The sequence below is a fragment of the Amblyomma maculatum genome, chromosome 3 (genome assembly GCF_055883805.1).
Source record: "Amblyomma maculatum isolate TAMU_Amacu chromosome 3, ASM5588380v1, whole genome shotgun sequence".
Classification (NCBI taxonomy): domain Eukaryota; kingdom Metazoa; phylum Arthropoda; class Arachnida; order Ixodida; family Ixodidae; genus Amblyomma; species Amblyomma maculatum.
In genome coordinates, this window is record NC_139346.1 from 153,112,789 (window position 1) to 153,127,486 (window position 14,698).

Sequence of the window (14,698 nt, forward strand, 5' to 3'; positions counted from 1 at the left end):
TTTTTGTTCTCGGCAATACCATGGCTATTTTTATTTCTCATTTCTCGAAAATATTCATAGTCGCTATGTGCCAAGCATGGTGATGATGAAATGAAAAAGTGCAGAGGCGGTTTATCCGGGGTTCAAAGGGCTCAAATGAACCTTTCCCCCCCATTTTCCTTTATTCGGTTGCTTAAAAGCGGAATGAAAAAAAAAAATAGTGTGGTTTAACTCTGGTTAACCCTAGTTGAATTGCGATAGAAACGGCGGAAGTTTCTTTTGCCTGCTACATTGTTCACATATCACGTCCTAGCAGTGTAAGGTGCTACATTATTGGGGACACTTAGGCTCATCCTTTAAGAGTATGATGCGAGTGCGTAAGTTACCAGTCTTCTTCTTCTTCTAAGAGGAGGAGGAGCGTGGCCTCCGCCGGGACCTCGCGACGGCTCGAAACCTGGCTCAGTATTACTATCGCAATAAAAGCATACATATTATACGAATGCACGCTCACACGTCACCTCACCATTCACCCCCTCCCCAAGAACATGCACCCCGAACATCACGCGGCTTGTCGTGCTGCTAGGGCTGCAGCACCGCGCAAACACCATGGCACACAGCCGGAGACCATCTACGTTGATGCTGCCTCTTACACCTCTCATTCCGCCTTTGTCTCGGCGGTAATGTCAAACTCCCCCACCACTCTCTCAGCAGGTGCTGCCATTGCTTTCACTTCCGCGGAGGCGGCGGCAGTAGCCTTAGCAATCGCTACTACATCGGCGACCCTCATTTTCAGTGATTCGAGACAGCGGTGCGAAACTTTGCGAAAGGCCGTATCTCCGAACCCTCGTTCCTGCTTCCCTGTCCGACCTATATTCAGCTTCTCTGGGTTCCGGCCGACGCCGGCTACCCAGGTAACGAGGCGGCTCATTATTTAGCTCGAGGTCGTATGGTCGCTTACCACGAGATCTCTATGCACTGTCGTGAACAACGTCTTGCCTATCCCCCTCCGCACAAGCCTCTCACTAAATTGCAGCAGGTGACGTGACGCCAGCTACAATCCCGCACCTTCCTCTCTCATGCCCACTTAACCCTTGTTAACCCGGCACTGTTCACGCCGGAATGCATCCTTTGTGGGGCTCCCAAAGCGGATTTTGCTCAAATTCTTTATTCTTGCTCTGAGCATCTTCCACCAGCCGAATTGCAACTCACAGACCTCGAGCGATGGGAGGCTGCGGTGTCCAGTTCTGGTCCGGCTGCATAGCAGTTCAGTTCAGTTCAATTCAGTCGTTCAGTCGTGTCCGACTCTTCGTGACCCTATGGACCATATCACGCCACGCTTTCCGGTCTCTCACTATCTTCCTAACATCACATAACTTCATCTGCAGCGCCTCGAGGATGCCATCTAACCATCTCGTTCGCTGCCTACCCCTTCTCCGGTGACTCTCAACCTTTCCCAACATCAAATCTTTCTCCACGTCCTCTCTTCTCATCAGATAACCAAAGTAGCTGAGCTTTAACTTCAGAATTTGACCCTCCAATGAGCAGTCAGGGTTTATGGTCGACAATATTGACTGATTTGGTCTTCTGGCCGTCCAAGGAACTCTCAAGAGTCTCCGCCTGCACCACAATTCAAACGCGTCAATCCTTCGGCGGTCAGCCTTTTTCACAGTCCAACTCTCGCATCCATACATCACAACTGAAAAGACCATAGCACGAGTTATACGGATCTTGGTTGGCAGATTAATGTCTCTGCTCTTTACTAGGCGGTCTAGGCTAACCATTGCTCTCTTTCCCAGAAGCAGGCGTCTCCTAATTTCATGGCTGCAGTCTCCTTCCGAGGTAATCTTGGAGCCCAAGAAGAGAAAATCTGTCACAGCTTCCACTTCTTGTCCCTTGATGCTCCAGGACTTGATGGTGCAAGACACCATGATCTTTGTCTTTGTAGTGTTCAGTGTAAGCCCAAACTTCTCACTCTCTTCTTGTACGCGCATCAGAAGTCTTTTGAGTTCCACTTCACTTTCTGCCATTAAAATGGTATCATCCGCATATCTAAGGTTGTTGATACGTTTCCTCAGCAGAGCGTCTTATTTCCAACCCGATACGGATTTAGATCTGCGTGCGTGGGCGTACACTGTGACTGGTTTTATCGAAGAACAGACTCTATACAGAAGTGCATGAACAAAGTTAGCAAAGGAGGGCATCAAGTAAGACTGCAAAAAGGGGAATTCTTATTAAAATACGCATAGAGATAAAAAATTAGGCATTACCGAAACTTAAAATAAAATGACACCATTTTGAAATCAATTGGCTGTGGAGTATGATGGAGGTTGTTAATTTACCTTAATTTTATGTAAATAATAGTGAAAAAATACAAGATACAAAAATTTATTTAGGATCTACAGACCAACACCATGTCAAAGCTTACCTACGATGTCTTCTCCTCATGACCAGCAACCATGAACACCTTATTTTATAGCTCAGAGTGGCGTAGCAAGCAAATTTGTACGGGGGGGAAGAAAGATGGCTAGGCAGGACCAAGGCCGAGGGGGGGTCTAGGGGACACTACCGGATGCTCAATATGCAATAAAAAAGCATTCCACGTATTCTTTTTTCTTTGTGCCGTCTTGCTTTTGTTTTTGTAAATAATCCTATATGTCCCACCTTCAAATCAAGTCAATAAGCGTCTAGAGTTGCTATCTAATTGGAATATATTATATTCAGGCTCACACTTCTCGGCTGGCATCACATCATGTATCGCCCAGTGTCACAAGGACCCCAGAATGTAAGAGGGTAATGTACATAAGAGATTGCGGTTGTTGTGAGCCAAATGTATGCCGAAACGAAAAATTAGCGTACATATCATAACCTTACATTAGACGCTTACGATATACTAACTGCAAGGAATAATTTATTTGCTTAATGGGTTAATTGATGATACGCATGTTTACTTTTTCTTTTCTCAGTGCCTGTGATCGATGTTACAACAGGCCTAGTCCTTTATTACCTTAGGAAAAGTATCGAAGGACTGTGGTTACACTAGTCACATGCGCTGTTTTGCGCTGCTTTCATCCTTGTAAAAAATCATGCCTCGATGGCCGAACGCCCCTGCTTCCACAGTGGCGGACACCGGCCCTTTTTACCACACTGCACCGCCTTTTTACCACTCGCGGGGACATGTTTGGGACCACACTACGGCCGCCTAGTGCAAGCTGAGGATGTGGCGCGGAGTCTCTGCGGCCGTCTGGCGACAGCAATATGGCAATTGAACTGGAAATAGACAGCGCGAATTTTGTTTTCCTCATGGCAGTTTATGCGCGATGAACAGCGGCTTAAGATAAATCGATAAGCTATCGCGAGCTGATGTGCTGACCAGTGCTCCAGCAGCACTGAAAATTGACAGCAGCTATTTCGTTTTTTTTTTTTTTTTTTTTTTTTTTTCATGTTGGTAATATAGAGCGTAAAGGTCATCAACTGCGCAAGATTATGCTAAACTGTTTGCGTGAAAGTGAAAACCGTTCACAATAGTTCTGCGCGAAAAAGCAGGGAAGATTAGCTGCCAATTATAACTTTTCTTGCCCACTTCATTTTTATATATTAGTTTGTTTGTTTTTCTTTCGAAGGGAGGAGGAGGAGGAGGAGGAGGAGGAGGTTAACCGGCACAAGAGGCCGGTCTGCTACCCTGCAATGGGGAAAAGGGATGAAGGGATATAAAGGAGAAGAAGAAAAAAAAAGGAAGAAAAGGGCAAAAGGAAGTCATTAGGTGAAATGCACACTGCAAAGTGCGTTTCACCCAATGACTTGTTGTGCACGCTAGACGCTCCAAGGAAACGGAGGAGTTCTCGGCATGTCTTCACCGCAGATGATCAACGCTTCCACTGTCCGAGGAGCTTTTTTTTTTCGTCATTGGGGGTGGGCCTAATTCTCTAGTGCGTGGCTTAAAGACCGTCTGTCGACAGTGTGCTCAGGACACTCACAAAGAATATGTGAAATTGTTTCCTCACTACCACAGATGTCGCACGCACTGTTTCAGCCATGCCAATAACGAAAAAATAGTGGTTTGCGAAAGCAACACTCAGTAACAAGCGACACAATACAAAATGGTCTTGTACAAATTGCGTTTCATTCTGGATAATGTTAACTAGAGGTAGGTTGATAAAACGGTGCAATGGCGTCTTGCTGCTTTGTAGCTTTGTGGAGGACAAACACCGTCAAAGGTATATAATATTTTTGGTTCACTAGTGACAAAGAAGGAAACAATGAAAATACTATTCAAATCGACTGATTTACTAAGAAACCTGGCGAAATAATTTTTCACTTTAATCAATAACCATTAGCTCACTTCGATATCATGAGATTAATGGCTCAGTCAATGACTGTCAGATGGGAACGATTTCCTACAAACCGGTTAGATACTATTTTAGAGGTTCTGGAATTTTTTCCATTTCCCTTTTCGTGGTGACAAGCCGTCGGTGTTCTAAAAATAACTCGCTCCTCCATGTGGCAAAAACAAGCCATGCACACCAAGACGCGGCGTAAGTCTAGTGTTTTAGCTGACTTAAAGGAAAGCCATTCCGAAACCAAACTTACACCCTATAAATGTGCCCCGGTCATCTAGATTTATTCCAGAAATAAATATCATCCATGTTGTTTTCTTCACAAGAGGAAAAAGAAACTTACTCCAAGACATGCTGTCACGAATTAAAACTCTACGTAAGAATTTTAGTGATGCTGTGGTTGAGGCGTCATTGACAAAACCGCTTTTCCCCATTTTCTCTCTTTTTATGTATACCGGAAGAGGGTGTCTTTGCTGCAACGGGAAATAAGCCACCATGATTGTCGGAAACGTATTCGTAATTTCGAGTGCTGGGGTCTACGAATAGCAAAGAAATATATGGTTTGGCTTGGTTTGGATTGTGGGGTTTAACATTACAAAGCGAATCAGGCTATAAGAGACGCCGTAGTGGAAGGCTCCGGAAGTGTGGACCATCTGGCGTTCTTTAACGTCCACTGAAATGGCACAGACACGGGCGCCTTGCTTTTCGCCTCCACCGAAACGCGGCCGTCGCGGCCGGGATTCGATCCCGCATCCTTGAGAACAGTGGTCATGCGCCCTAACTAGACTTCACCCCCACGGCGGGGCGAAGAAATATATCCCACTGGACAATACAACTCCTCTGGATGTCCTGCAGATGTCCAGGATGTCCTTGAGATGTCCACTGGTGTTGTGATGCCCATTGGGATGGTGCTTTCATTGCCCAAAAGTACGAATGCTCACGGCGGGGCGAAGAAATATATGGTACTTTTATTTCCCAAGAGTACGAATGCTCACAACACGCCGAGTATCTCGACAGATGAGCTGCGAAATGTGATATACGTTAACGTAATTAACCCCGATTCACTTCTACAACAATCTATGATGCCACCCTCTCTTGACAGAACACCACATCTTTAAAATTTCTCTCGATATTGAGGTCTCACGTCAAAACAGCCGGCCGCCGCAGTGCGCTCAGTGCGGTCGAACCTCCGCCCACTTGATTGTCTATTCTAGCTTACGCCATTGCCTACGCCACGGAATTCTCCGCATCAGTTCTTACTAACACCGCCTGACCCCGGTGACAGAACGGACGTTCGTATTGTTTGTTCACTCTCTAGAAAGTGGACTCATATCACGACCGTCTTTGAGTCCAAGGTAGCCGGCTGGTAGCATGGAATTTCTCAAAATGACCGGTGAGATAAAAAACAACTCTGAAACAAAACACTGATTTGATTCAAACTAACGTGGTCGACTAAAACAGAGCGTTTCTCGATTTTTTTTTTATACAAAGCACAGTTAAATCTTGCGGGTTCGAAATTGCTTAATTTTAACTTCCGGTTTCTCAGAACTAATGCTTGTTAACGTCAACAACGTAGGTGGTCGCAGAATAAAGTCAGAGCGCATAGGACGACGCTGCCCCACTTATAGCCACAACCTTCGCCCTCCTTTCTGGAGGCGCTCTGCGCATGCGAGCTGGTGTTCCGCTGTTCCCTTATCCCCGTAACCGATAGGGCCAAACTGATATTTTAAACTCGCTAATATGTATTGAAAAGGAAGTCCTTCTCGTCCTCCTCCGAAATCTCCTTCGCGGTCGAGAGTTGGCTGATTCGGACGAAAGAATCAGACACAGAACACAAGTCGTTGTGACGTTTTACATTTTATTGTACAAAAAATCATGAAATGTGTGGCAACAATTTTGCCGAGTGACTCGAATGAGGTTGCTCGCACTATCCTATGCCAGTCGCTTCCTGGCGAACATTGTAGTGGCTCTCCGGTACCTGTGATGGGGTCTGAACTATCTGTTCTGGAATTGGACGCGCTTTTCCAGGCGCACCTTTCTTGCCAGTTGACAACAGCCACTTATTCAAGGTGCGCGTTGGCGACCTCGCACCAGATTTGACCAGCGCCGACTAATTACGAACAGATACTAGTTCGAACTGGTCATTGTACAGTGTATATAATTATATGTGGGACCTCCGAAGGTCAGTAAAGGTGGAAACGTTCCAAATGCGTATTCAGTGAAGAACGCACTTTTCGCTGTTAAAAAGCGAACCAAGAGAGTATGTTTCGTGTCCAGGATACTAGGGGCACTCCCTGAGCTGGCCCTGAACGAACAAGAGTAAACGAGAGTAGCTTCCGCTAACAGCTCAAACGTATGTCCTCGAGTTTCTAGCCGATGGCTTGGAACTGTCCTGCACTAGCGGTGCTGTGTTTACAACAAAAGCAACACGCTTAAACTCACTCTGCCTGTCCTGATACATTTTGTTCCCTGTGCGGAGTGCCAACGCGACCACCTGGAACAAAACTAACTCAAGTGGTCAATGAGGAACAATCAGCGGGATAGAGTGACCGTAGCTACCACCGGAGGCCAGCTTCGATTTCTCATCGTTGCTCCTCGCGCGAATATGTCTGTGAATGCTGGTAATCTGGGATGGGGTCAAGACCCGTGACCAAAGAGACCGTTTCTCGCTAGACGCCTCACAATGTCTGAACGAGCAGGGAAATGGGGAAGGGGCTGTGCATGCGACTGAAGCCCACCATGCAATATGTTGCGACGAACAAAAATAATAATACTTATAATATTAATAATAAACGCACAAAACACAACACAAGACACACTCGCGCTCAATCACCTCGGCCCACAGTTTCTCAAGTTCAAGTTCGCGCGTCGCTTCGTAAGGAGCACACAGGCGCCGCCGCGCCATCTACTTCTTCCTCCGGTAACCAGCCTCCGTGAGAAGCTTCTTCAAGACGTCGACAGGGATGTAGACCAGGTTGTACCGCCGCCTTGTGTTGCGACCTCCGTCCGAACCCCCGCCCCCGTACAGGCCTACCGGGTAGCTCTGATAGCTGGGCGTCTGCTTCTCGGCGGACGGTGAGTCTTCCATCCGGGTGTTCTCCTGAGAGTTCTTGGCGTAGCGGGTGTACAGGGGACTAGCCTCCACTTGCGGATGAAGCTTCCTGGAGGGTGGCTGCTGCTCGTCCTGGTCGGGAACCCGTGATTCCGGTTGGTGCTGCGCAATCTCAGGCCTGGAGCCGCCTCCCGAGCTTCCGCGGTGGTGGTATCCCGACGAAGACTGCTGCACTCCGTAAACGTCATCTGCTCCGGATGATCCGCCGCCATTGCCGCTTCCGGAACCGGAAGAAGATGGAGTCTGCGACGGCGTGCCATTGGAGTACTTTACGGGCCTGACGTAACTGGGAGGTGCGGGAGGAGCCTGTGGAGCTGGTTTCTCGGTGACCACTTGTTGGTACTGACCGCTTGATCTCAACTGCGACGACGTGAACTTGGGCGAGCCGTAGAGGGTCTGCGCTTGCTGGTGCGGTGTCTGTTGTGGCTGCATCTGAGGTCGCTCGCGACCGTGTTCCGAGTACTGCGGCGGTTCAACGATCGAAGTGAGTGGGCGTCCGTGCGGTCGCTCGTGGTCCACCATGGGGCGTTCGTAGAGGAAGCGTGGCGGCGTGTCCTGGACGACGGGAGGAGCATCGTAGCTGACCTCCTGCGGTCTCTTTTCCACCATCTCTAGCGGGCTCCCCGGGGCGTAACTGTACGGAGACTTAGACAGGGACCCGTAGATGTGCTGCGGTTCGCGGCGCAATGGCCGGGAGACTTCGCTGCCGTACTGGCTTAAAGACGGCCTCCGCGGCTCGTATTGCTCGGCACTGTGGTACTTGGACGACCCCGACGACGACTCGCTGCGTAAGTGATGGTGTACGAGCGAAGGCGAGGAGTTGGGCGACGAAAAGGGCGTGAGTGTCGTCGGGAACAACATGGCGATGGCTGGGAACCGCCGGTTGGGTGACACTGTTGTCTGGGGCTGGTAAAGTGAATGATGCGAACCAGAGCCACCCGAGCTTCCACCGTTGGAGACGACCGGGGGGTTCGCCGGAACGTGGTACGCGACAGACTCGGATGTCTGCAGGGCGGAAAGCGGGACCCTGTGCAGGGACCCCTCGACTGCGGTGGAGTCTGAAGGGTTCGACTCGGAGCTGGATGGCACTAGAAGGCAGAGGGCCAGGCCGCACAGTAGCAGTTGTGGTCGCTGCGAAGATTAAACAAACGTAACATGCAGGACATTGTCATAACTGAGCTCGGTTGGGTCTCGGTCGTTGGATTCCATTTGGCTCTTAAGCATAAAAATGCACTTTTTTTATTTTGCACCCAGAACAACAATAACAACAGCAACAACAACATTGCCGTTTGTGTAAAGGCAAACAAAATTATTTTTAAAGCAATCCTTAAGAAAGACACAATTTGTTTGCTGCTATATAGCACGACTTCTTGTCCTCAACTGTATGGCGCGAGCTCGTTATGTCATTATGGTCGCGAACGGTGGCTGTTGCCTAGTAAAAGAAAGGCAAAGAAAAACTATTTATAAAAATCTGCCAAGTAGGCCCACCGACGCGAAGTCAGAATTTCCGCCCGTTTCTGAGACGTTTGCTCAAAGCCTAACCCGCCGCGCCCGGTATAGAGCGCAGCGAAAGCGCCGCAACAGAAGCGGTAGTACCCTACAAGGTGATGGCGGCAACAACTTTTATTTGAAACAAAAGCAAAGAAGGCATGGTAAGTCTCACTAAGTTTTACAGCTACCGCTTAAGCAATAGTATAATAAACGAGGTCTCAAGCAACACAGCTTTCCTTTCAATATAGCTTGCCTAGAAAAACGTGATTCATTATACATCACCAAAAATATTGAGCAATGGAGCGTTAAAACATACGATGGCGAACAGACATTAGCAAATGGACTACCCCGACTTCCTAACAATCGCGAACAAATAAATATTTTTCTTCACAATGCTATACGCCGGCCGGCACAATTGTTTGAGCACTTTTTGCCTTTAATTTAACGCTTTTGTTCGTGACTTGTTTAATCTACTTCTTTTTTTCCCGCCATTATTGTGAGATTCTTTCCGCTTGTTTTCATTGTGCACTTGTTCGTACCTAAGAGAGCTTTATTCTCTCATCTGTTTTTGTTTTTTTTTCTTGCGTTAAGATGCACATATGAAGTACTTTTATTTTATGCCGATTTGCTAGACTGTGCTGATGCCAAAGGGGGGCCCATGGCCTTGTCAAGCTGTCACACGGCAGCTTTTACTGAGTGCTCCCTCCATCATTTGTACAATGATCTCAAATAAATTGAAAATGAAAAATGTCTCTGGATAAATTTATTATCCCCCAGCTGCTCCGAGTACACAAACATCACTGTCCTAGTTAAGTACGGGGATTAAGCGTACGTGCAAGTAAAGCAGTCAGTGCTAAAGAAAATCGATGGAAATTTTCGCTGGCACTGCGAATTTATGCGCCTTCGGTAAGGAAGCATACTCGCGCTTAATTATTGCCAGTAATATAGAGCTAGGTTATGGTGAAATGGTTTGCCGACAAGAATAACTGCAGACAAATTGGTCACCATTATTTCCACGAAAAAGAACACGCAGAGGTAGGAAACAACCGTGAAAAATTGTGTTATTGACTCTTCAGCGCATGATTAGTTTGCTGAAAATGAAAGGAAAAAGTGCCAACATAAGTATTTAGGAAGAACAAGACTATGCCTTGCTCTGTCTAGCCACACGTACAGAAATGCTTAAGAATCCTTTCAACCCTTGATCCTCTGTGGCTAAACCTGAGGGTATATTTGTATCTCAGCTGTCGGTCCAAACAGTTTTTGTACATATTATTTGGTTCTGTGAATAAAGTTCCTGGATAAAAAATAAACAAATAAAAAATCCTTCAAGCTCAGACACAAAACTCTGCAGCGCTGCTGCTCGCATGTTTCGTGTATACATGTCGCGCACGGCAAAAGAACAGGTGTTAACTTGGCGCGTTTCGAAACAACCATAAATTGATCCTGTTAAAAAATTGGGCAAAGGCGTCCCTACAAAAGCGATGTTTGCAATATTGGCTGAGATTCAGACACACGGTAAATATCAATTTTGCTTTTATGGGCTTTAAACATCCCGAAGCGTCTCAGACTACGAGCGAAGACGCGTAGTGGTGGGCTCCATATAATTTCGATCGCGATGATATTATTCGTGGTTCTTTTCATCACAGCATTTTGTAGCTACATCTCCTAGCCAATACGCATTATTAGACTTCTCCTGCAATAATTGTTTCAAAGCAGATAACGGAGCCGTCGTTCCACACTATAAGCTCCGAGAGAAACGGATCCTATACACGAGAGTGCTCTCAATAGGATTCCATGCTTCACGCCCTTCTTATTACCCTTATTCGTGTCAATTTTCACTCTCTAAATGGCTAAGCAGGGACTTGGTTAATTTGCTTTCATTGCATGCAACCGTGCGTCCCTGAGCGAGCACAAGAAGCTTTTCGTCCGGGGTATGAGAAAAATCTTTCACTCGAGCAACGAGGCAAAACGTCTTAGGTGCAAGCTTATTCGGCATCAGCACTACTTGCTCGCACGCCCGATGTCGCACTCTCCTCCAAAATTTACGTTTTTTTGTTGTTGTTGTTCTTGTTGTTCAGTAATCTGCCCACCTTGCTGACGCTCAGCTTTCGTCTTGAGATGCACTGCGGCAAATACAACGTTGAGACCAGTGCTTCGCGGCCACCCTAAACAAAGTTACCGGCGTGTTCTCCACTGAGACCTTAGTCTGGTCAAATGGCTTCTGACAAAGCCTTCCTTCATGTACATTTGTATCTTCCGTATCTAGCCCTCGCCTTATTCTATAGCTGCAAACCTACCAGTTCCTTTCCTCAGAACTTTCAAAATCTGAGCTGACGTCTGCCATAGCTCCACCTGGCGCACAACAAAAATTTTGCAGAGTGCTCTTATGCGCTGAATGGCAGGTCTGCATTGGTATAGCTAGTTTTTCCACGGTGCTGAGAATCTGAGCGGCTGTTGACGTGTGTCTCTTACCTTCATGACGTAACGTCGCAGGCTACGAAACCTGTGGCGAAAGGACGGGGACTCCAACGTTGACGGCGACCGCGGACCCCGGTCGCTATGGACAGTTGCTGCTCGCCGACGCCGCCTGCCGTGGACCTAACGGGCTTGAAAGAGGGTCGACGCCGCTCAGGTTCCAGATGAAAACACTTCGTTCGTCCTCGAAAGTCCCAGGATGATCACGCCGCACACACCACAACACGAGCTCTCTGCCGATCCTGGGGAGGCCACGGTGACTTTTATACTCGCAACACAGCCTCCTCATCGGAAGAAACTGGACCAACGATGCGAACCCGAAGAAAACCTCCTCCACCTCCACGGCGTTCCCTTCAGCTGGATAGATAGAAATCGAGGGAGGACAGAGTAGTGCGTAGCGAAGAGTAGGCCTATATTTAGCCCCCTTTCCCACCAGCGTCATCTGCGAGGGGAATCGATGGGGACGAGAGGGAGAGAGGAGGATACTGGTGCCATTAGGAGAAAGAGGAGAGGCGAGAGAAAAAGGGCAAGGTTAATTCGCATTTGTTTGCGGTACACCGTGAGGAGATCGCGCTAGTCGTGACGTCAAGCCGGCCAAGATTGAGAGGGGCTTTGGGTAGGGGGAAGGGGTGGCCGAAGAAGGAACAGGTTCGAGAGTTTCGGTTAGCAGACGACTCGTGAGCGCGCAGTGCGGCCGTGCAGACGACGAAGACAGGGGGCGACTTCGTGAATTCGATGTCCCGGTTTTCTTTTTGATTTCTCTTTTTTCTTCTCTGAGCATCGTATACGGTACGCGTGCGTGTGTATACGGGGCTGCTAGCGCTGACTGCACAGAGAGGGGAAGGGAGGGGGGATGCTCTTGGTGGCTTCTTGAGCAGTCCGAGACACTGCGAACAAGAGACAGATACAAAACAATAAAAACTAAAGCGAGCTGGACAAAAGCTCCCTCCATGGGCTCTCGATGCTCAAGGAATATCGGTATATAGATTCGGAATGTCGCGCTCGGCCGCCACTCTCGGCCTGGTACCAAGGCATAGGACGTTCGAGGCTGGCCTTCTGTGCGCATTCAGACGACAAGGAATCGTGTGGACAAGAGCAGCGGTCGTGGCGCCGCCAAAGCCTTCTCGGGCCGCGACGTCTTTCCTGTTAGCGCACGCCCGGCTCTTGTTTATTTCGTTACGAGACGTTTGTCATCGTCTGGATATCTGGCAGACGAGGAGCTGCCTGTGTGCATCCTTGGGAGACCGCGGACGGCGGCGGCGAACAGACGGGATTCCACCCAAGGCTGACAGCTCGGAGGAGACGTCTTGGAGACTTCCTGTAGAGGCCGACACGGGCCATCTTGGATGAAAGGCGTTTAATTTTTATGCGTTTAATTTCTTGTATTTGGTTTGTAGCGGGAGAAAAAGGGATGAGAAGTGAATGAAGACATCGTCTTCCTATTTCCTCGAAGGACGCGCGCGTGACTTATAGCGTGCTCTTGGCGGCAAGTAGACCAGGAAGAGCTCAACACTTCGGAGAATATAGGGAACATCAGAGAGTAAATAACTGTTAGCACCCTGCAGAGGCCAGGAAGTGCCCAACACTTCAGAGAATATAGAGAACCTCAGAGAGTAAGTATAACTGTCAGCACCTTGCGGAGATCAGGGAGGGCTTAACACTTCGGAGGCATATATAACTTCAGAGAGTAAATAATCGTTAGCACCTCGCCGCACTCGTACGCATCGGTACTGAATTGCACATGTGCGCACAGTGTTATCCTACCGTTGTTCCCTGCGGACCGTACTGGTTTCGGAGCAGTTTTAGTGCAAGTTTATTGAAGATACCGATCGGAGATAATAGAGAACCTCACAGGGCACATAGCTGCTACTACTCTGCTGGCGCCGTGAAGTGTTCAATACTTTGGAGAATATAGGTAACATCAGAGGGTAAATATTTCTTAGATCACTGACGGCACCTATAAAAACACTGCATCTGGAAGAGTACAAATAATCGAATAGAGGGTGGGTAACTCTTAACCCTATTCAGGCACTGGAAATGGGCCAGAACTTTGAAGTATGTAGAGAATTTCAGATGATGAATAACGTTATCACCTTTCCGGCACTTAGAATAACTAAACCATTGGGAGAGTACAGTGAGTCGTATAGAGTAGGAGTGGAAAAATGCTGCTCGCGACTATCTGGCCTCTCTCCTCTTCCCCAATATTTATGCTATTTATGCCAGGAATAACGTAGGATGAATAAATTATAGGATTAATAAGATTATTAAATAGTTAGCGAAACCTGAAGAGCCTGAGAGCGGCTTGCAATATTGTTTTAACCATATAAAATAACTCAAACGTTTCAAGCTTCTTACCACTATTTTCATAGTCGACGTGTCAAGCGGCGGCTCTCCGACTTATCAGTAATGCTGGGACGTTCGAAGTGAAGCTCTTCAGCTCCAAGAAGACGAATCACTGAAAATGATCATGCAGTCTCTCTGTGGAGATTGCCGAATTCTGGTATCAAGGGCCAGAAAGTGTGCGGATCAGAAACTTCTGTGAATGCTTGGATACATTTACTGCTGGGAGGCACTCTTCTGAACAATGGAAACGGGGCAGTCAAAACAGCGTGGGATGCTCACGGACGAACATCTGAGCTGCCCTGGACTGCAACCACGTCATTCGAGTCAACTTTCAATTTGACTGCTTCACGAATGGGTCTGCACATGCAGAGACACAGTGAGCAATTAATCGCTGTATGAGTGGCATCACTGCGACCACCAATTTTGTTGAGTGAAGATTAAAAAAAAAAAAAAAATGTCGTACCCCCTTTAATTGCACCTCTTGATTAAAAATTTCGGGGAAATTTAAGCTTCACATTTGAGGATATGACGCGACAGCGTTGGAGGACCCCGTTTGCCGGCTTCTCTTGGAAATCCTCGTTCGTGCACGTGCACTCTGCTTCTCGCCTAATAAGTAATCTCTTACCTTGTGCCTCTATTATCTCACACATAATCGTTAGCTACCACATTATAGGATAGACCACCCGACGTATTCATGACACCATTCGTTAACCAAGCCACACGTACCCGCATGCGTGTCATAGAAGTGGCATGTGTCACTCGGGATCTAACTAAAGGTTCCGATTTCCATCTCACTCAACCACCTCAAAGGAGGGAACCAAGTTGACCGCTCCTTCGAAATCAGCCACATCGTGTGGTCTCGTGACGTCGCCCAGCCCACCGACCAATCAGTGCACGATCACCTGACAAATATAGCGTGCTAGAGGCATACCCGTGATGTTTTGCCTGCAGCGCCGACAAAGCC

At 47.8% G+C, this 14,698-nt stretch overlaps 1 protein-coding gene across 1 annotated transcript; it reads right to left on the reverse strand.

The window, feature by feature from the left end:
- Positions 1-7,218: 7,218 nt before the first annotated feature.
- LOC146196508 (uncharacterized) lies at positions 7,219-11,394 on the reverse strand. Its single transcript, XM_084597029.1, has 2 exons — positions 11,389-11,394; positions 7,219-8,556 (listed from the first exon to the last, which is right to left on the reverse strand). Exons 1-2 carry the CDS (start codon positions 11,392-11,394, stop codon positions 7,219-7,221), a joined length of 1,344 nt encoding a protein of 447 aa, XP_084453155.1.
- Between the last annotated feature and the right edge of the window lie 3,304 nt (positions 11,395-14,698).